Raw genomic sequence first — 22,599 nt, forward strand, 5'->3', positions numbered from 1 at the left:
CCTAATGCCCTACTTCTGGCTGTAGTCTCATCACATTGCTCCTGTGGGGGATGGCCCCATATGGACAGTCGAAAGTTACACTTGGAAGATGGTTCTGGACACTTACAGTAATAAATTTATGGCAGAGGACTACAGTTAACTTGTTAATTTTAGGACTGCAGTTGTCATGAACAGTTTTGCACTTAAGTTTCCATCAATGAAGAGTTTATAACTTCAGTGAAACAAACTTCATGTTCAAACTATAATGATTTTCCTGGTTACACAGTTATGTATACAGGGAGTTTCAAAAAATTTGATATAATTTCACAATCTAATAACTTTGCCAATTCTCGTTCAATTGACCTCAAATTTTAACAGCATGTATGGAAACAGGTCAAAATTTTATGTTCAATGTTTTTTGTTTTTTAAATCTTTTTAGGTATAGAAATGCCATTCACTGCAAAAGAAAAGGCGTTTTGTGTGTTAGAGTACACTTGAACACAGTCGAACAAGTCAAAAATTTGTGAAATCGTTCATGGAGTCCACATACCTTTGAATTTCTCATTCAAATTTTGAGGAATAAATCTTATATTACTCAATATTAAGCCTGTTCAGTTTCAATTGCTTAGACTATGTAGTTTCTGGGATATTTACATCTCAAATAATATCAAATTTTTTGAAACACTCTGTACTCTGTGACTGTATAGGACACAGTTATAGAAGCAAATTATTCATAATCGTGCTATCTGTCATCACCCAAATGAGGAAGGGTTCCCTTTTGAGTCTGGTTCCTCTCAAGGTTTCTTCCTCGTGTCAGCTGAGGGAGTTTTTCCTTGGCACCTTTACCACAGGCTCGCTCATTGGTAATAAAATAGGGATAAAATTAGCTCATATGTTTAAAGTATTTAATTTTCTGTAAAGCTGCTTTGCAACAATATCTGTTGTTAAAAGCACTATACAAATAAACTTGACTTGACTTGAGGGACAGAAATGGACTCCTACAAAAAAAAAAAAACTACTTCTAACAGTGTACCTGCTTCAGAATATGAAAAACAGAACTGAGCTTTTGAATGTAAATCCAGACCAAATAGGAAAACTCATGAACCAAATAAACCGATTCATCCTCATCATACTACATACGACAAGTGCAGATATGACAGACTGTCAGACAGACTATTTCTGTGCTTTGCACTAGCAGGATTCTTGCCTATCAGATGTAAGTAACTGTTTGCTGTCTCAGCAGCAATGAGCATCTTTTCAGACGTATATAGACTCGTCTTCACAGTTTAATCAGAAGGCTGTTTTAATTCTCAGGGGAAAATATTATGTTAGCATTTCATTGCTTTACCTCTAGTGTACATTGTCTTGTGTAGGCTCAAAGAAAGAGGCAGCAGAGTTTATTGCCATCTTTTATTGCACTTTATAAGCAGGTGCTGTGTAGTCGAGTAGAGCTCCTTCTTAGGGAAACATCTACTGTGTCACATCAACCAGAGCAGGACTGAGACAATCCTATTCAAATTAATTTAGCTATTTTAGTACCAGAGACAAAGGACATTATGCTTATTAACAGATTCAAATAAAATCCAAAAAAAAAAAAAAATACAATTGCACATCAGTTTTGCTAAGAGGCAACAAAACTAGGGAGTATCTACAAAGATACATGAGGAAGCAGAATAAACAGTATCAAAACCTGCATTTGTGTTCCTATACTATATTTAGCTCATATTCACAAAAAAAAGAAATGAATACATGCATATTTATAATCATTTCATAATCATATATATAGACATGTCTTTCTTCTCACTTGTCATTTCAAGTTCAAAGAGGTTACCACAGAAATTAACTTAACAGTCAGCTCCATCATTGGCTGTCATGGCATCATAATTAAACTCATCCTCTCTCTCTCTGTCTCTCTCTCTCAGACATACACACACTCTCATAAAATTTCTGTACTCATGGAGAATACATCTCAAAAATATCCACAAGACCCCTATTACATGTAAATTGGTGTACATTAAAACATCAAAATGCTTGGTTAGTAGTTACAGTGGTGTGATCAAGTGACCAGTGTGTCCTCCTAGTCAACAGGAGCCCCGTTTTGTGAAGAACATCAGTAGTGTTTAAGAGTTTGGGGACAGTCCGTGGTTCTCTCCAGCAGTCAATAGGACAAAATCAGCACAATGGTTTTTACAACTCTCTTTCAGTTCATATATTGTCTTATATGGACATGGATCATGTGATAGTCAGCTAGCTCTTCCCCATTTTAGCAATTAGCTCATCACAGATCTTGGTCAATTCTTCAATCTCTTTGTTCTGTGAAAAAAAAAATCAAACATATTGCATCAAATAATTGCTCATCTCATCTCATTATCTCTAGCCACTTTATCCTTCTACAGGGTCGCAGGCAAACTGGAGCCTATCCCAGCTGAATACGGGTGAAAGGCGGGGTACACCCTGGACAAGTCACCAGGTCATCACAGGGCTGACACATAGACACAGACAACCATTCACACTCACATTCACACCTACAGTCAATTTAGAGCCACCAGTTAACCTAACCTGCATGTCTTTGGACTGTGGGGGAAACCGGAGCACCCGGAGGAAACCCACACGGACACGGGGAGAACATGCAAACTCCGCACAGAAAGGCCCTCGCCGGCCACAGGGCTCGAACCCAGGACCTTCTTGCTGTGAGGCGACAGCGCTAACCACTACACCACCGTGACGCCCCCAAATAATTACTATAAATTTTAATTTATTTTGCAGCTGATTAGTTCAGTGTATGCTACAATAACACTGTGTATTTGTTTGATTAAAAATGCTGAGTAGACATGTACGGCAGTGAAGACAAACCTTCTGATCCAGTGTGCGCTCCAGTGAATCCACCTTCATCTGTTCTTTCCTCAGACTGGCCTGGTATGCTGCCTGCTCCTGCTTAGCTTTGGCACGCACTTGAGCAATTTCTGCATTCGCCCTGCAGGATGCCACAAAGAGCTTCGTAGTCAGGCACTGCCACTCCACATTACATTCAGATTTTATTTCCGCAGAACTCATTTACTTACAAACAGCCATTAGGTACATGCATTAGACAGCAGCAGAAAAGACAAATCAAAATAATGCTGGAATAAAGCATTCAGAATTTCTCACTGCAGTGCACTTACTTATCCAGTTTCTCCTCGGCGTGAATTTTCAGGGCCTGGTAGCGTTGCTCCTCCTTGCGCACTCGAGACAGATACTCTTGTGCACATTTCTTTAGCACCTCCTCATTCTAAGGTGGAAATTTAATTGTGTTAGTAAGAGTGGAATCTTTAATGGTTTATATAAGGCACAAGATTATAGTGTTAACATCTTGGGTGTTAGAAGATATATTTTTGCTATGCCTATGTGCTATTAATGCAGGTGTTTTGCTGGTGCAGTGTGTCATAATTGAAAAAGAATGAACACATCATCTAGAAGTGTGGTTATGTGATATCCAATCAAAAGCTGCACTGGCGGCCCACTGCGGCACCATTTATGTGATGATATATGATCAGATTTCACTTGTACCTTTACATCAATATTTCAGTGGAATAAATAAAACGCTGACGTACAGAATTTAGAAGAAATACATTATCTGTCTTTTTGTGCCCATGTGGGTACTCATTCACATGTGAGCATTTATATTGCCTATTTGCTTGGGTCTCTGATGCCAGTCAATTTAGTAAGTCTTTAGTACTTAAAAGCTAGACAGTCTTTCGGTTTCATAAAATCGGTGAAATTTAGTCCCCTCTGAAATTTGGTCACTGTGATATATAATATCTCAACAACAACAACAAAAAACAGGCCATTCTTTAATTGTTCTATTAAAAAAAAACTAATAAAACTGGAAGTATGTGATTCAAAATCAGTAGCTTTTGGTCCACTAAGCAAAAATAATTAGGTGTCGGAAAAATTCTTTTTATTACCTACACTTGAAAAATCTGAAAGGCAGTCTACCTTTAATTAGATTTTTTTTTAGACATTCTGTTTAATCTATGCAGTGTGTGTCATGATGTATCAGTTGACTTGTTTGCTTTTATGTGTTACAGGTAAAATAATGTAGTCCATTGTATTCATTTTGTAATTGGATGAAGTAACCTAAATACAATACAGTGAAGTGCTCCTTAGTATCACAATGCATAGCGATTTCTTTCAGCTTGAAATGTACTTGTCAGCATGTATAATAGAGCAGAAACTTTTGCATATAAATGCAATTAAACAGAAAAGTGCTTGCACTCTCATCCAGAGATCACGAGTTCAAATCCCAAAGATGCCACGGCCATCCATGGCCAGGAGCCCAAGAGAGCAAAACTGGCCTGTGCTCTCAGGGAGGGACAAGTGGGATACTCTTCCTCCCCTTCAATTACAGTGATGCTAGCCAATCATGGGCACTTGTGAGCTCTTGCGGACAGAAGTGGGTAGATAGCACTTTCCTCTGAACGTGTTACGCTGCCCCCTAATGTTGCATAAGCAGCAAAAAAATGCAGTTGGCTGGCGTCATGTGCCTCAGAGGAAGCACATGATGACCTTCGCCCTCCTGATTGCCAGTTGTTGTGTGATGGGGAGACCTGTCTGTTGGGTAGGAATTGACCATGATGAAAATTATGGCTGGCTAGCTCTAGCTAGCTAGCTAGATAAATGCAAACTGTCGTTTAATGACCACTAAAACCCAAAAGTAATCTGTTAGTGGTGTACTTAATTTTGTATTTTGTGTTTTTAGGTTGCTAGGTAATTTGTAACATTCCAATTGTTTGAATTCACTTTGGTGTCTCATTTACTGCTGCCCTATAGTGTGCTATAGAACAGTCTATAAATAGAGAATGATTGAATAGCGGAGTGATTTTAGATATAGTCTTGGTGTGAATGTGTAAGTGTCTAAGTGAGTGTTTATCAGCAAATGTTTGACTTCACCTTACGAAACCCTTCGAGAACATCTTTCATTTTCTCATAGCGGCGGAACAGATCAGCCAGAGACTTCTCCACTGAGTTGAGATCAGCCAGAGCCTGGTCCTTTTCCAGAATGAGCTGCTGGATGGTGTGATGGGACAGAGACTTCTCTCTCTGCTCATCCTCTAAGACACACACATACACACACACACACACACAGTGATGAGACCTCAGCCTAATAACCCTACTTTATTGTCATAATACTGACGATGTGAAAAAGAACTGCGAAATGTCATAAATAATTAAGCATCACACACACAGTCACACTCAATTCCACACAGTCAAACCCCCACTGAGTAGACAAACGGATGGCCAGCCAAAGAGACACTATAAATGGACTCTAAATTGGAAAATATGATATGCATTGCATCATTAATGATGATCACTAATATTTGATGACATTCTGTTGCACCGCATTTCCCCTGTGAAGCATGCAGACGAGACACACAGTAAATGATGGGCAACCAAAGAGACACGGGGTGACAGATGAGACCACCACAGAGGATCATCTGACTTCCCTTTACACAAGAGACTCTTACAGAAACACCTCTGACTCTATGGTATCATAAGACTTATGGTCCTTTTCGAAGTTTAGTGAGAGTCAGGAAGAAAATGACACATCCAAAATTGCACATGTCAAGTATGGTACTGCGTTTTATGTTTCTTTAATGTTGCCTGGACTGTCAATGTGAGTAGTAATGCCCTGGTTTGAAATCACAAAAATAGCTATACATCCAGAAATGGAAAAGAAAAAAAGAAACACGTAACAAGACAAGGATGGATAGACTCCACCTTGCCCCATCTACCAGATGTATTTGGACGCTAAACAAGACAGACAAAAAGAAGAGTCCTTCTGTTACTTACCAGGCATGCCTGATTGGTTTATCAGGTATTTATGGGCAAAGGAGGGAGGCAAACAGAAAGAAGGGATTGTGTTAAACCAAGCCAGCTGGGAGTGATATGTGGGAGAAAGTGTGTTACAGATATAAAAAATAAAATCCTCTTCCTTCCACTGAGGTAGGTAAATCTTCTATTGATGAAAATAAAATAACCCAAAAGAACAGATTTACATTAGTGAAAATCTGTGAGAGTAAAGTAATGAAATAAAATAAGCAGAAAGCATAAGCAAAAAAGACACTCGGTGTGGAAACGGGGGGGAAGTGAAGCTGAACTGAGTGAGAAATAGAATGTCAAGGCTGCAGAATGTCAAGACAAGAAAGAAGGTATGAAGAAGAGAATATATTTCACAGCACAAGTATATCTAAGATTAAAGACAAAAATATTTGGGAAGGATAGAAAATAGGGTAAAAATAGCATTACATGTTAAGGGGTTCAAGAAATAGTGACAAGAGCAAAAGTTGAGGAGTGAAGGGTAAGAGAGAGCCTGTGCTTGGAAATGACCCCAGCCCCTCTAGTTCAATAAAATAAAGTGGCATATGAACCTGTCGATATGTTTCATGACTCAGAGATTAGTGTGTGATATTCAGTCTCGTTGTGAATAATATCTGTCAAAGAAATTGGCAGTAGAGCTACAATACAGACATAATGAACCAAAGACATTCAGGTGTATTGCAGACACTGCATACTCACCAATCATTTGTGCAATGGTCTTCTCATACTCTGTAACTATTCTCCTGCAGACAAGGGAAGAAATAAACTTAAATTGATTTTGACTAAAAATAAAACTTAGTAAGTATACAATACACCAGGGCTTTTCAAAGTGTGGGGCGCGCCCCCCCTGGGGGGCGCCAGAGTTCTTCGGGGGGGCGCAACGTGAGAGACAAAATGGATCGGTTTTTAGTACCTAAAGCTACAGTGAGTGAGAAGACAAAGTCTGGGCCAAGCAAAAAAAAACAGAGCCTCCAGGATGTTGCGATTTGCAACTTCAGCGCAAATTCAACCAATCCCCGCGAATTCAGGGCGGTGTTGCAATTATATCCAATCACCGCAACATTCCCGCAAATTTGACCAATCGTTAGCGTCATCTTGAGGTGACGTCGACAAACTACCTTCCGCCTTACTTCCGTGTGTTCAAGAGAAGCAGCATGCGCGTCGTGTTGCCAGATTGAACGATTTCAAGTGCATTTTGGTGGGTTTTGAACATATTGGACTGGAAAACGTCAGCAGTATCTGGCAACACTGAAAGTGTGTTATGTTTACAGTGAAGGACTGTGTGCACTTTATTAATTTTTTTTATTTAATACAAGAAGTTAATGGATGCCACCATTTTTGCCAAAATGGTATTTTATTTTCCATTGTTTAGGCAGCTTCAGCATCATACTGTGAGATTCTGTTCAAATTGTTTTTTTCTTCTATTTATTTTATTATTTATTATTATCTTCCATTTATTTTATTAGTTTATAATTATTGTTTAATTTAGTCTTCAGGAGAGACTGCCTGCACACAGTACTAGTATTAATAGGTTTTTTTTTCTTACATGAAAGCTGAGGCATTTATATTATATTTTAAGGTAACTTCATGTTGTGCTGTGAGGTTCTCTGCACTTTAACTTTTGAACCAACAGGTGCATTTGGATAAGTAAAGCCTATTTTTCTGCATTTTTGTAGTCCTGGTAATCTTTTATATTGGTAAAGTTGTTTATAGGACCATTTCTCTTTGTTTTTTTAATCAATAGTTTTTCAGTAATAACTTAATATTTAACATATCACTCAATTTTAATCACAAAAAGAGAAAATCGCAACAATTTCTCGCAACTTTCACTTCCGCCCGCAATGTAATCGCAACAAAAACCTAAAAAACACCGCAACTTTCATCACAATTTTTTTGGAAAACCCCCCGCAACATCAGACATTTTAGCCCGCAACAATCACAAAAAAGGCCTGCGAAATCCTGGGGGACTGGAAAAAGAAGGAAGTATGACCACGATTATTTAAAGTTTGGATTTTCATGGACTGGATCTGAAGATGCTCCACTGCCACAGTGTGTTGTCTGCCAAGAGGTGTTAGCTAACGATGCTATGAGATGTTTAAAATGTGTAAAACAAGATGTTTTAAAAAGCACAGATGTTTAAAATGTGAAAAAGAAAAAAATAATGTGCACAACAACCATTTTTTTAAAAATACGAATGGGACATTAAGTATAGCAACAACAAAAATTGTAAGGGGGGGCGCTGTTGTTTATTTGCTCTCCGAGGGGGGGCTCACTCTCCCACACTTTGAAAACCCCTGCAATACACAATTATTGAGCAAGAACAGAATACTTTTTTCTATGCTTGTGCTGGTTAACCATTTAGTGGGCAAGTACCTTAAAACACCTTAGTGTTCAATTTAACGTGATCAGTTTTCTTTTTCAAAATATGATATTTATTTTCAGTTGTACAGTTTGTATCTCTCCGGGTACGTTGCCCATTTAGGGTATATATTTTAATCAAATGAATAGCTTTTGGCTTTGCTTGTTAAAAGTTTAGAATCTGCTTTAAAACATTTTAAAAACTTTGGGCCTGTATCCATTTTTTGTAAAGTTGTGTGTAAATGTTTGCATAAGCCAAACTAAGCTAAATATTTTTGCTGGATTTAAAAAAAGTTCCAGAAAACACAGATTTTCTTCTTCCTCGCATACATACTCTTGATGAATGCCAATCACCCGTGAATTACCAGGCGCATACACAGCACTGCTGATTTGCATTAAGTGATACCCACAAAACTTAATAAAAGGCAAAGCTCACAGAGCTGATGCCATAAGTATACAACAAGAAAAACTTTCTCAGCGGATGTCATGGAAGTTATTTTGAGTCATGTCTGTGCCAATTATAAAACAGTGTAATAGCACCTGAAAGGCCAGAATTTGGAACTGAGTTACAGAAAAAGTGAATTGAATGTGAATTATATGAGATGAAAAAAGAAAACGATTGGAAATGACGTACAATATATTGGCATATATGTCACACTGCAGATTGAGACATAGTAGATCGGTGACATACCGGTGGGTCTAATGATGCTTTGCCCAGCATTATCAAAGGATGCCAGTCGTGGCAAACAGAACCTACTTATGCACTGAGCCGTTGTCTGCCTTCTATATGGTGGCATTTCTTCTTAATTGAATGACTAGTCTTATTTGACTTAATGTATGGCTTTATATCACATTGCTTTAATTTTTTTTTACATATTTAATAATTCCTTCATTTGAAATTAATATAAAATTACCATGTTTCACAAAATATTCATTAAATTTGTATGTGCAAATGAAATATATAAGCTATTTATACCTGACAGTGTAATCTGTATGTAATCCATTATAATTATATGATTTGAAACTGATCAGCCAGGGTTTACATAAGTTAGTTTGCTAAATGTATAATCTGACAAACTAGGATATAAATATTTTTTTTCTGAATTTACAGGATTTTCACGAATACCAAACGTTATGTGTAAATGCGCCTTTGAACAATTTTCAAATAAATCTGTTCATATCCACATCGATGAAAGAAGTCCAGTGTTGTGATCAGATCACTTTAAACAACACCAATGTTTCTAATTAAATAGTGTTAATGTCATCTTTAGACTAATATGAAATTAATTGTACTAATTTTTATACAGTACAGGACTCAAAAGCTTCAACATATGAATTTGCGATACTTCTTTTTTGTATTTTGTTTTATTTTTGTTTTTAACCCCATTTGAGAACTGAATCCCTGGGGATACAAACACTTTATGTCAGATTATATAAATTCTGATCATTTTAACATAATCGTATAATATCATTCTTAAAAACATTATTTTAATAAAATACTTATCTATCTATCTATCTATCTATCTATCTATCTATCTATCTATTTATCTATCTATCTATCTATCTATCGTTTAGTATTTAATAATTTAATTAAATAAATGAATAAGCCTGTGGATTGGGCTTTAGAATACATCCAACGTAACCTGTGCGTGTCGTAAGAGGCGACTGAAAGGGGTAAGGGAAGGACACCCCGACAGAAAAACCCTCCACAGTGGGCCAGCATCCCACCTAGAGTATAGTTTGCTACGGAATCTAACACAAGGACAAATCACATCACTGAACTTTCTTCTGTGAGCGACCTCACTGCCTCAAAAGCCAGTATGATGACGACTAACGGTCAAAGCCTGACCCAAGAAGCCGATAGTCTGACACGAGGTGGCAAACGGAAGAGCCTTAAAATCATGAAGAAACCATTGAGAGTTGGGTTGTGGAACACCAGAACTCTGCACAAGAAAGGCAGCAAAGAACTCTTAGTAAATGAGATGGAACGATACAATCTTGATGTTTGTGGCATCTGCGAAACTCATATCACTGGATCTGATATCGAGACTATTGAAGGTTGGACACTCATTAATTCAGGCTTGCCCGACATTCATGCACACGGTGTAGGTCTGATGCTTTCTAGAAGAACAAGAGCAAGTTTAATGTCATACGAAACTATTAATGAGAGAATCTTGAGAGCGAGGCTATACGCGAAGCAAGTAAAGGTTACTATCATTGTGGCCTATGCCCCTACCGAAGAGGCAGAAGACGATGTGAAAGATCATTTCTATGAAATTCTGCAGTCAGTCACGAATGATGTGCCAAGACACGACCTCAGACTTGTTATTGGGGACTTCAATGCGAAAGTTGGTAGCGATAATAGCAACTGGACAAGAGTTATGGGGTCCCATGGTGTGGATGTTATGAACAACAATGGATTGAGGCTGGTTGAGTACTGTGCTGAAAACGACATGGTCATTGGTGGTACCTTATTCCAACATAAAATCATCCACAAGACGACCTGGACATCTCCTGATGGTAACACTCATAATCAGATCGACCATGTGTTGATCAATGGCAGGTGGAGAAAGTCATTACTGGACGTTCGAACCTTCAGGGGAGCAGATAGGGAGTGACCATGACTTAGTTATAGCCAAAGTCCAAGTTAAATTGGCGGCACAGAAGAAAACGTCAAAGAAGTCTAAACTGAAATGCACGGATCTACAGCTTCCACCCTTCTCTAGAGACTACCAGTCAAAGATAGCTGAAAAATTTGAAGCATTATCTGATATAGCATCTGAGCCGGACATAGATTACGAATGGAGTAGATTTAAAGAAACGGTCTACAAAGCAGCTGAGGAGACGGTAGGACCCCAGACAAGAGAGCATAAGAGCTGGATAAGTAAGGAGACATATGAATTGATTGAGCAACGCAGAATCGCAAAGATGGTCAGAGATCATGACAATACGGAGGCTAACAAGAGGAAGTACAGAGAGTTAGACAAGAGCGTTAAGAACAGGGCTGAGAAAGATTGGAAATCCTGGATAGATGAGCAAGCGAAGGAGCTTGAAGAAGCATCAACTAAAAACAACCAGAGAGTCGTATACCAAAAAGTGAAGACGCTTACAGGCAAAGAGACAAGCAGTACACCCTTAGTCAAAGATAAAGATGGAAATATAATAGGTGACGAGGAAAAGAAGTTGGAGAGATGGGCAGTGAACTCCTCAATGCTGAACCACCTGCAAATGCGATGGAGGACATCCCCGTTGAGTGGGACCAGCTTGATATTGACCTGAATGACCCTACTAGGGAGGAAGTTATTGAAGCCATTAAGTGTCTGAAAAATAACAAAGTACCTGGATTTGATGAAATTACTGCAGAGATGTTAAAAGCTGGAGGAGAGAAGTTAGTAGACTGGTTGTTGCGAATCTGCATTGTAGTGTGGAAGACGGAAAGAGTGCCAAAAGATTGGAAAAGAGGAGTCATCATCAAACTCCCGAAGAAGGGAGATCTCACCATCTGTAGTAATAACCGCGGTATTACCCTTCTAAGCATAGCCGGGAAAGTACTCTGCATCTTGGTTCTCCTGCGTACTAGAGATGCCGTGGATGAGCGACTCAGAGAAAACCAAGCTGGATTTAGAAAGGGGAGGTCATGCATCGATCAGTGCTTCACCCTACGCCAACTAGTAGAAAAGTGCCTTGAATTTCAACTCTCGGCCAACATCAACTTCGTCGACTTTAAAGCTGCTTTCGACAGCGTAGACAGAGAATCCCTCTGGAAAATTCTTGAAGCATATGGGTTTCCCAAGAAGACAGTAAACATCATGAAGAACACCTATGACGGATCGGAATGCTGTGTCAAGGTCAACGGAGAAACAACTGAAAGGTTCCCAGTATCGGCGGGCGTTAGACAAGGCTGTATATGGTCTCCAATGTTGTTTGCCATATTGATCGATTGGGTGCTGAAACAAGCCCTGGACAGGAATGACTGTGGAATTGTACTCGAACGACGAAGGAGCCCACGTTACCAGCAGCAAAGATTATCTGATCTTGACTTTGCAGACGACATCGCTCTTATTGACGAGTCAGAAGAAAGATTACAGTATGCAACCACTCAAGTGAAAGAGGGGGGGAGTAAAATAGGACTAACCATTAACCCCACGAAGACCAAAGTTATGGCTGTCTCAAAGGATAAATGCGACATTACAATCAGTCTAAACAACCAAGATGCGTTGGAGAAGGTGGAGAAGTTTGTTTATTTGGGAAGTACGATAACATCCGATGGTGACTTAACCCGAGAGATTAACAACCGTATAGGGAAAGCAGCGAACGCCTTTAATAAACTTCTACCCATCATGTGCCACAAGTCCATCCAGCTTCACACAAAAATGGCAATCTATCAGGCCGTAGTAATTACCATCCTAATGTATGGAGCCGAAGCCTGGAACACAACAGTGCAGCAAGAGAAGCGACTATCGGCCTTCCATACTAGATGCCTTCGCAGAACTCTTGATGTTTCCTGGAGAGAGCGTAAATCCAATGCAGAGATCTTCCAAAGAACTGGACAGGTTCCTCTAACGAACATCCTTCGACAAAGATGACTATCATGGTTTGGGCACGTTATGCGCATGCCTCCAACATGCCTGCCGCGCCGACTTCTTTATTGGGCACCTCAAGGACGCCGGCGCCCAGGCAGACAGCGTATGCGTTGGCGCGACGCGGTCACTAGAGACCTTCAACAATCCCTAACATATGAGGAGGCTATGGTGGCGTCGCAGGACAGGAAAAGTTGGCGGTCGTTTGTGTTGGCGCTATGTGGGTCTACCCACGACAGCAGCAGTAAGTAAGTAAGTAAATAAATGAATTATTTAATATTTATTTTATTTATTTAGTGTTTATTTATTTAAACACTTCAAAGTTTTCCACTGAAATTAAACCCACCTCATAATTGCTCCTCCCCAGAGCCTGACAAATGTTTGTATCTCCCAGGATACATAACCCATTTAAGGGTTAATTTAGTGCAGCTATTTCTCACATTTTCATCTCTGCTTTCTAGTGATGGCTGGCTGTGCCACTTTTTCTTGAAGTTCCCCTGGTAAAGGCAGTACTTGGAAGGCTGCTGTTTGTTGGTAAAAGCCCACGGGACAGCTTATTTTGGGAAAAGCAGGTTGCCAGCACAGTAAGCAGATGGATTAGCCATGCTTCCCCTTAGCTTTCTAGGTCTTCCTTATGTTAAGCCCAATCAGTCTAATGAAGCAAGCTGCTGTCTTTTTCCCCTCCCCTTCAGGCTTCAGCACATGCCTGAGCCAGGAAAACAGTTAAACATAAGCTCAATAGGCACCATATTCCTTAGTATCTTTTCTTAGTATTTTTTCTGTGTTTCAATACAATGTTTTTATCTTTTACTTTTACTGAAGTGCTGTCTGCCATTACTGTCCAGTCTCATTTAATACTATTAGGTCTGCTAGATCCACTGCAATACAACAGGACCATTGATCAGTGTTGTGCATATTAATATTATGATTTTGACAGAATATTTCAACTTCATGTCTGCCTACACAAGCCACTTGCAATTATCCAATCAGCCAATCATGTGGCAGCACTACAGTGTATATAACCCTGCAGGTACAGGTCAAGTGCTTCAGTACAGTTAAAGATTGGAAAATCATAACTTTCCAACCTTCAACTGTCCAATTTTGGTGAGCCTGTGCCCAATGTCACCTCAGATTCCTGTTCTTGGCTGACAAGACTGAAACCCGATATGTGGGATATCTGCTGTTGTAGCAAATTCACCTCAAGATTCTGCATGTTTTGTGTTCTGAGATGCTTTTCTGCTCACCATGATTGTAAAGAATGATTAGTTGAGTTACTGTAGCCTTCCAGTTGGAACCAGTCTGGCCATTGTCCTCTGTTCTCTCTCATCAAGACAGAACAGCAACTCATTTGAGGGTTCCATCCATTATCCATAACTGCTTATCCTGTACAGGGCCGCAGGCAAGCTTACTATGGGCGAGAGGCGGGGTACACCCTGGACAAGTCGCCAGATCATCACAGGGCTGACACATAGAGACAAACAACCACTCACATTCACACCTACGGTCAATTTAGAGCCACCAATTAGCCTAAGCTGCATGTCTTTGGACTGTGGGGGAAACCAGAGCACCCAGAGGAAACCCATGCAGACATGGAGAGAACATGCAAACGCCACACAGAAAGGCCCCCGTCAGCTGCTGGGCTTGAACCCAGAACCTTCTTGCTGTGACACAACAGTGCTAACCACTACATCACCATGCCGCCCCTGCTTGTCATTTGAGGGTTTCTTCCACACAATTCTGTTTAAGCTCAGTTGTACAGAAAAATCCCAGGAGATCATCAGTTTCGGAAATACTCAAACCAGCCAGTCTGGCACCAACAACCATGCTATGGTCAAAGTCACTGAGAACACATTTTTTCCCCATATTGATGTTTCATGTGAGCATTGACTGAAGTTCTTGACCCATATCTGCATGATTTTATGTATTGTGCAGCAGCCACATGATTTGCTGATTGGACAATAGCATGAATGAGCATGTGTATAGGTGTTCCTATTCAGTAGGTTAGTGTATGCCATGGAGTTTGCATGTTCTCCCTGTACCTGCATGGGTTTCCTCTGGGTGCTCTGGTTGCCTTCACACAGTCCAAAGACATGCGGATTAGGTCAACTGGCTACTCTAAATTGCCCAAAGGTGTGAATGTGAGCGTGAATGGTTGTTCATCTCTGTGTTAGGCTTATGATAGATTGGCAACCTGACCAGCATGTACCCCACCTATCACCTAAAGCCAACTGGGATTGGAAACAGTTCACCTGCGACCCTGACAGATAAGCGATATAGATAATGGATGGATGGGTGGATGGATGGATGGAGTGTATATCATGCCCCAATGGGCCATGTCCCATAAGGGTCTTTTTGGGTTGGTGCATGGGCCTGAGCATTGAGAAAAGGTTGGGAGAGAAATAAACACTGACAGATGCACTGAAGCTGATGTGCTGGTCAATAAAAGATTACTGTAGCAGTTGGCTAGACTATGTAATCTACAGTGAAATCAAAGTGAAGAGGTAAGCCTTCTAGAGTCTATTTACAGCCAGGTAAAACTAGAAAGGTGTCCTATTTACACCCAGTTTAGCTATTGCCAATTCCCACCCTGTAACGTGGTCTCCCTCCTTCTCTCTTGTGATCATGACAGCCACCAGTCTTGCAGCGTGAGGGCTGTTACATCCTATCAAACATGGAATCTTTTGGTCATTTTGTCATTTTGAAATTACATGGCATATCAGCTAATAGCCTTGTGTAAACTATCTTACTAGTATTGTTTACAGAATATAATTACCCTAATGTTAACTAATTTGCTATCACTTAGTTTTAATTTAATTATATCAGGCTTTACCTAACATTAGCAGGATTTATAACTTGTTCAGATACTAAAATTTGAAGAGTTATTGCAGGAAAGTTAACATTTGCAAAGCTAAATACGTAGCTCTAGAGCAATGTTAGCTCAGTGCTGTAGCTAGCAAACTCAATACTGCTAAATAAGGGCAAGTTCTGTTACGAATACAAGTCTGTTTATTATTTAAGGTTACAGATTGCTTTACTGTGTCTCCAATGTGATTTTCCCCCAAGTGATATCACAAATATTTTGAAGATGAAGTAAAAAGAACAGTATGTGTCAGTGGTGCTCTCTTACTTCATCTCTTCCAGCTCTTGTCGACTGTCTTCGTACTTCCTCTGCCATTCCAGCACTTCTTTTTCCTTGGCAACAATCTGATAATGCAAGCAAGAGCATATTTTCAATATAGGAATGGAACAAATGTGCAGAATCGGACCATACAGTAATGTATGATATAAGGCTGAGTAAAGTTCAGAGCATTTATACAACCCCGATTCCAAAAAAGTTGGGACAAAGTACAAATTGTAAATAAAAACGGAATGCAATGATGTGGAAGTTTCAAAATTCTATATTTTATTCAGAATAGAACATAGATGACATATCAAAAGTTTAAACTGAGAAAATGTATCATTTAAAGAGAAAAATTAGGTGATTTTAAATTTCATGACAACAACACATCTCAAAAAAGTTGGGACAAGGCCATGTTTACCACTGTGAGACATCCCCTTTTCTCTTTACAACAGTCTGTAAACGTCTGGGGACTGAGGAGACAAGTTGCTCAAGTTTAGGGATAGGAATGTTAACCCATTCTTGTCTAATGTAGGATTCTAGTTGCTCAACTGTCTTAGGTCTTTTTTGTCGTATCTTCTGTTTTATGATGCGCCAAATGTTTTCTATGGGTGAAAGATCTGGACTGCAGGCTGGCCAGTTCAGTACCCGGACCCTTCTTCTACGCAGCCATGATGCTGTAATTGATGCAGTATGTGGTTTGGCATTGTCATGTTGGAAAATGCAAGGTCTTCCCTGAAAGAGATGTCATCTGGACGGGAGCATATGTTGCTCTAGAACCTACCTTTCAGCATTGATGGTGTCTTTCCAGATGTGTAAGCTGCCCATGCCACACGCACTAATGCAACCCCATACCATCAGAGATGCAGGCTTCTGAACTGAGCGCTGATCACAACTTGGGTCGTCCTTCTCCTCTTTAGTCCGAAAGACACAGCGTCCCTGATTTCCATAAAGAACTTCAAATTTTGATTCGTCTGACCACAGAACAGTTTTCCACTTTGCCACAGTCCATTTTAAATGAGCCTTGGCCCAGAGAAGACGTCTGCGCTTCTGGATCATGTTTAGATACGGCTTCTTCTTTGAACTATAGAGTTTTAGCTGGCAACAGCAGATGGCACGGTGAATTGTGTTCACAGGTAATGTTCTCTGGAAATATTCCTGAGCCCATTTTGTGATTTCCAATACAGAAGCATGCCTGTATGTGATGCAGTGCCGTCTAAGGGCCCGAAGATCACGGGCAACCAGTATGGTTTTCCGGCCTTGACCTTTACGCACAGAGATTCTTCCAGATTCTCTGAATCTTTTGATGATATTATGCACTGTAGATGATGATATGTTCAAACTCTTTGCAATTTTACACTGTCGAACTCCTTTCTGATATTGCTCCACTATTTGTCGGTGCAGAATTAGGGGGATTGGTGATCCTCTTCCCATCTTTACTTCTGAGAGCCGCTGCCACTCCAAGATGCTCTTTTTATACCCAGTCATGTTAATGACCTATTGCCAATTGACCTAATGAGTTGCAATTTGGTCCTCCAGCTGTTCCTTTTTTGTACCTTTAACTTTTCCAGCCTCTTATTGCCCCTGTCCCAACTTTTTTGAGATGTGTTGCTGTCATGAAATTTCAAATGAGCCAAATTTGGCATGAAATTTTTAAACGTCTCACTTTTGACATTTGATATGTTGTCTATGTTCTATTGTGAATACAATATCAGTTTTTGAGATTTGTAAATTATTGCATTCCGTTTTTATTTACAATTTGTACTTTGTCCCAACTTTTTTGGAATCGGGGTTGTATATGCATTCTTAAGCCTGTTTGTTTATTTTTTTCTATTTTTTTTTTTACTTTTTTTTAATTGGAGAACTGTATTATTAACAGACTGGATAGTTCTAGAGTGCAGAACTGATGTATGTAATTAATCACTGTTTGACCTCAGATTCCCAGACAAGTGGGGACATCAGTTCACTCGGTTATTGATCATATCATATATATATATATATATATATATATATATATATATAATCTCATCTCATTATCTCTAGCTGCTTTATCCTGTTCTACAGGGTCGCTGGCAAGCTGGAGCCTATCCCAGCTGACTACGGGTGAAAGGCGGGGTACACCCTGGACAAGTCGCCAGGTCATCACAGGGCTGACACATAGACACAGACAACCATTCACACTCACATTCACACCTACGGTCAATTTAGAGTCACCAGTTAACCTAACCTGCATGTCTTTGGACTGTGGGGGAAACTGGAGCACCCAGAGGAAACCCACGCAGACACGGGGAGAACATGCAAACTCTGCACAGAAAGGCCCTCGCCGGCCACGGGGCTCAAACCCAGACCTTCTTGCTGTGAGGCGACAGTGCTAACGACTACACCACCGTGCCGCCCGGCTATATATATCTCATCTCATTATCTCTAGCCGCTTTATCCTGTTCTACAGGGTCGCCGGCAAGCTGGAGCCTATCCCAGCTGACTACGGGCGAAAGGCGGGGTACACCCTGGACAAGTCGCCAGGTCATCACAGGGCTGACACATAGACACAGACAACCATTCACACTCACATTCACACCTACGGTCAATTTAGAGTCGCCAGTTAACCTAACCTGCATGTCTTTGGACTGTGGGGGAAACTGGAGCACCCGGAGGAAACTCACGCGGACACGGGGAGAACATGCAAACTCTGCACAGAAAGGCCCTCGCCGGCCACGGGGCTCGAACCCGGACCTTCTTGCTGTGAGGCGACAGTGCTAACCACTACACCACCGTGCCGCCCGGCTATATATATATAAACATATATTTTGAGGGGGCGGCACAGTGGTGTAGTGGTTAGCACTGTTGCCTCACAGCAAGAAGATCTGGGTTCGAGCCCTGTGGCCGGCAAAGGCCTTTCTGTGCGGAGTTTGTATGTTCTCCCTGTGTCCGCATGGGTTTCCTCCGGGTGCTCCGGTTTCCCTCACAGTCCAAAGACCTATAGGTTAGGTTAACTGGTGACTCTAAATTGACAGTAGGTGTGAGTGTGAATGCAGTGCTTACAATAAGAAAAATTATTGCGGCCTAAAAAAAGGCCTCCACTTTTGAAGGTCGAGGACTGCTCGTGGCTAATTAAAAGGCCCTGAGTTTTGAGGATCGTGGCCTATTTGTGGCCTGGCGAAATAGATGACCATGCTAACATGCGATTCTTACAAATGCCATGCTTAGATTATATACAAGCATACTTTGGTCAACACAACATATTCTGCTGGATTTCTGGTCCCCCGAGAACATGCCAGCCAGAGTATGCTTGAAGTAATCTCTTCTCAATATTCAGAAATTGAATTCTGTATTGTCTGTGATTTGGCTGAGACTGAGACCTTTGATGGTAGGTATACCTGACAATAATGACTCTATATTTATAACGAATATTTATTGGAATGTCTCAACAATAAACATAAACTAAAATATATAAAGACATGGTAAAAATAAACTTTTTTGAAAATAAAATTAGTTCTCATCCCTGAACTGTCAATGGCAGGATAGGATCAACATCAAGGCAAACTACAAGACTGTATAAGAACTTTGTAAAAATAAACTTTTTCGGAAAAAAAGACTAGTTCTCATGCCTGAACAATGTCAATGGTAGGATAGAATCAACATCAAAGTTGTCGGAAAACGTGAACTTTTTGAATGTAGCAAGCGTGATTGTCTTTGAACTGTCGAATTTGGACATGTTTATTTTAGTTTCATTTTCGTTACCTGAGATTTCATTTCCGCTATGTACAAGCGGTGCCTAGAAAAAAGTACTGGCTATTTGGTGGTCGACTGTTCCTGAATTTCCAAACTTTTGTTCGATTTATACTTCTCAGGGAATGTATCAGTCTTAGGATGAATCGCACATACGTAAACCCCGTGAAATTCCGCAAAATCTACCCAAAATCAATGCGCACCTCGAACTGCCGGTCGTTTTTTTTCGAGCACCACCGGTTAGCCCGGCAGAGGAAATGACGTCATCACTCATAAAATTACATACGGAATTGAACGAAAATAGTTGTGACGGCCCTTTTCACCAAATAGATAGTTATATATATTAAAATTCTTGCCGATTTTCTGAAAATTGGACATTGAAATCGTCGCGGCCGATTATAAGGCCCCGACAATATGGTGTATTGTAAGCACTTATTGTAAGCACTGTGAATGGTTGTCTGTGTCTATGTGTCAGCCCTGTGATGACCTGGCGACTTGTTCAGGGTGTACCCCGCCTTTCACCCGTAGTCAGCTGGGATAGGCTCCAGCTTGCCTGCGACCCTGTAGAACAGGATAAAGTGGCTACAGATAATGAGATGAGATGAAATATATTTTGAGGTAATTCTTACTTGAGAATTGACACATATACATTTATATACCTCTTCTCTCGCTATGCCCAGTGAATGGTCCAGGTCTTGGGGGAGATAAGGGCTTTCAGCTTCACTGTACCCTGTCCGGGAGTATAGGGAGCTTTTGGACACACCACTGTCTCCAGGGGAGGCCAGCTCTCTCTCCTGGTTTGGAAAGATGGTAAGTGTTAGGAGGAACGATAGACACAAGAATGGACTTTAACTGTCTGTAGCCTCAGTTAGAGGTGTGCATCGGGACTGGGATCACATGGGACCCCCAAGACCCCTACCAAAAAGTTGTGGGAACAGGTGATTTTTACAGGCTATGAATTGTGTGGGACCAAAAAAAGGGCCACATTTATGTAACCTAGGAGCATTCTAAGTGCTTGCACTGCACAACATTCATCATTAGTAGCTGCTTTATTCTGGTCAGAATTGCTGTGGGTTAAATTACGAATTTGTCTATATTTTCAGAAACAGAACAGACTAAGTTCATTCCCAACAACTGTGACCAGGTACAAACAAACAAACAAACAAACAAAAAACAACTGCAGGAGAGGGTGCAATTAGTCAAAAGTGTCTCTGGGAGTGGGCAAGATTGGTCAGAATTCCTTCAGGAGTGGGCAGGAGTGAGATTTTAAAAAATGGTCCCACGCACACCTCTACCCTCAGTGATTCACACTCTTCAGTCATACGCTCATACTAGAGGGATTCAGAACCAAGGCATGAGGCAGCGCATTGTCTACAGTTTCTACACAGCAAAGCCACAATGCCAATGAGAGCAGGATTTTAGCTCGGATTTAAAGCTTTGCGCAGTTGGGATGAGGCTTCAATCTGCTGTTGAGCTTCAGCTAAGGGGCCATGATAGGCTCAAAGCAAAATGGGTGGAAGCAGCTGCTCATTGTGAAAGAGCACATCTGTGATTGGGCCAAGACCAGGGAAGAAGGGTATTCGGGAAGCTCAAAGAATTACCCACATGTTAGTAACATGCTGGAGCAGTTAAAAAGAGCAACATGTATACAAAGGTGTTAATTATAATGATTTGCACAAATATGAATAAAGAGTAATGAGATGCACATTCTCTGTAACAATAAAGACCAACCAGTCCTGAACAAATTTGAGGATTAACTCCAAAACTAACTTTGTAATAACTTTTTAAATTAGCAACAAAAAGCAGTTGAAGAAAGAATCTGGGATGCCCAAAATTGTGAGACAAAATTGGTTAAATGTATTCCTGGGTTTTAGAGTAATTTTTCGCAAATAGTGAAACTAAACAGGCTGTATCATAGCTGTAAAACCTGCTATGACTGCACCAAGATTCAATCTTTCTCTACATGCCTAATTTCCCAATCTATTCATAACCCTAAATGGGAAGGTACAATGTAAACACAATGACTTTTTTTTCCACTTAAAACCCATCTGCTGATTGGGAGAAAATCCAAAAAGAGGAGGATTAGAAGATTATTTGTCAAAGTTCCAGTTTCATAGAGGACACAGACAGGGCACAAACACATACATCTTGGGTCTGGCCATAATATTTATGATAGTTTCATTATTCCATCCTGAAGCTCATTGCTGTTGTGAAAAAAAAAACAATTAAAAAAAAAACGATCCACAAACACATCATATGCAGCCACTGGGTTTGGGGTGTATTCAGTTAGACACTGTTTATGGACATCAATGGATACTGCATCTGTGATGCACAGAATAAGCTGTTTATGTGAAATTATAATTGCAAGAGCTGCTTAGCTGGAATAAAGCACAATACTGGGATTGAATTTGGATGTTGCTATACATTAAGCATAGTATTTTCTACAAAATAGTGATGACATAATTTCAGAATTTCATAATGTCTATGTTTTTGAAGTAACGATGTGTCTAAGGAGGGGTGGCATGGTGGTGTAGTGGTTAGCACTGTCACCTCACAGCAAGAAGGTCCTGGGTTCAAGCCCAGCAGCTGACGAGGGCCTTTCTGTGTGGAGTTTGCATGTTCTCCCCGTGTCTATGTGGGTTTCCTCTGGGTGCTCCGGTTTCGTCCACAGTCCAAAGACATGCAGGTTAGGTTAACTGGTGACTCTAAATTGACCATAGGTGTGAATGGTTGTTTGTCTCTATGTGTTAGCCCTGCGATGGCCTGATGACTTGCCCAGGGTGTACCCTGCCTTTCGCCCGTCGCTCCAGCCTGCCTGTGACCCTGCACAGGATAACTGGCTACAGATAATGGATGACGTGTCAAAGGGCAAATACAACCCCGATTCCAAAAAAGTTGGGACAAAGTACAAATTGTAAATAAAAACGGAATGCAATAATTTACAAATCTCAAAAACTGATATTGTATTCACAATAGAAC

The 22,599-nt window shown here is 40.4% G+C and overlaps 1 protein-coding gene across 2 annotated transcripts in view; it reads right to left on the bottom strand.

The window, feature by feature from the left end:
* Positions 1–1,375: 1,375 nt before the first annotated feature.
* The window catches only part of tacc2 (transforming, acidic coiled-coil containing protein 2), a 103,061-nt gene continuing 81,837 nt past the window's right edge, over positions 1,376–22,599 (bottom strand). For both annotated transcript variants that reach the window (XM_060925993.1, XM_060925992.1), the window contains exons 13-19: positions 20,280–20,414; positions 15,901–15,977; positions 6,535–6,578; positions 4,909–5,069; positions 3,141–3,247; positions 2,833–2,953; positions 1,376–2,292 (exon numbers count right to left, since the gene is read on the bottom strand). In XM_060925993.1, the coding sequence (XP_060781976.1) occupies positions 2,227–2,292; positions 2,833–2,953; positions 3,141–3,247; positions 4,909–5,069; positions 6,535–6,578; positions 15,901–15,977; positions 20,280–20,414 (711 nt within the window). In that variant the 3' untranslated portion in view covers positions 1,376–2,226. The remainder of the gene's footprint in view (positions 2,293–2,832; positions 2,954–3,140; positions 3,248–4,908; positions 5,070–6,534; positions 6,579–15,900; positions 15,978–20,279; positions 20,415–22,599) is intronic.

This window comes from Neoarius graeffei, chromosome 7, assembly GCF_027579695.1.
Source record: "Neoarius graeffei isolate fNeoGra1 chromosome 7, fNeoGra1.pri, whole genome shotgun sequence".
Lineage (NCBI taxonomy): Eukaryota > Metazoa > Chordata > Actinopteri > Siluriformes > Ariidae > Neoarius > Neoarius graeffei.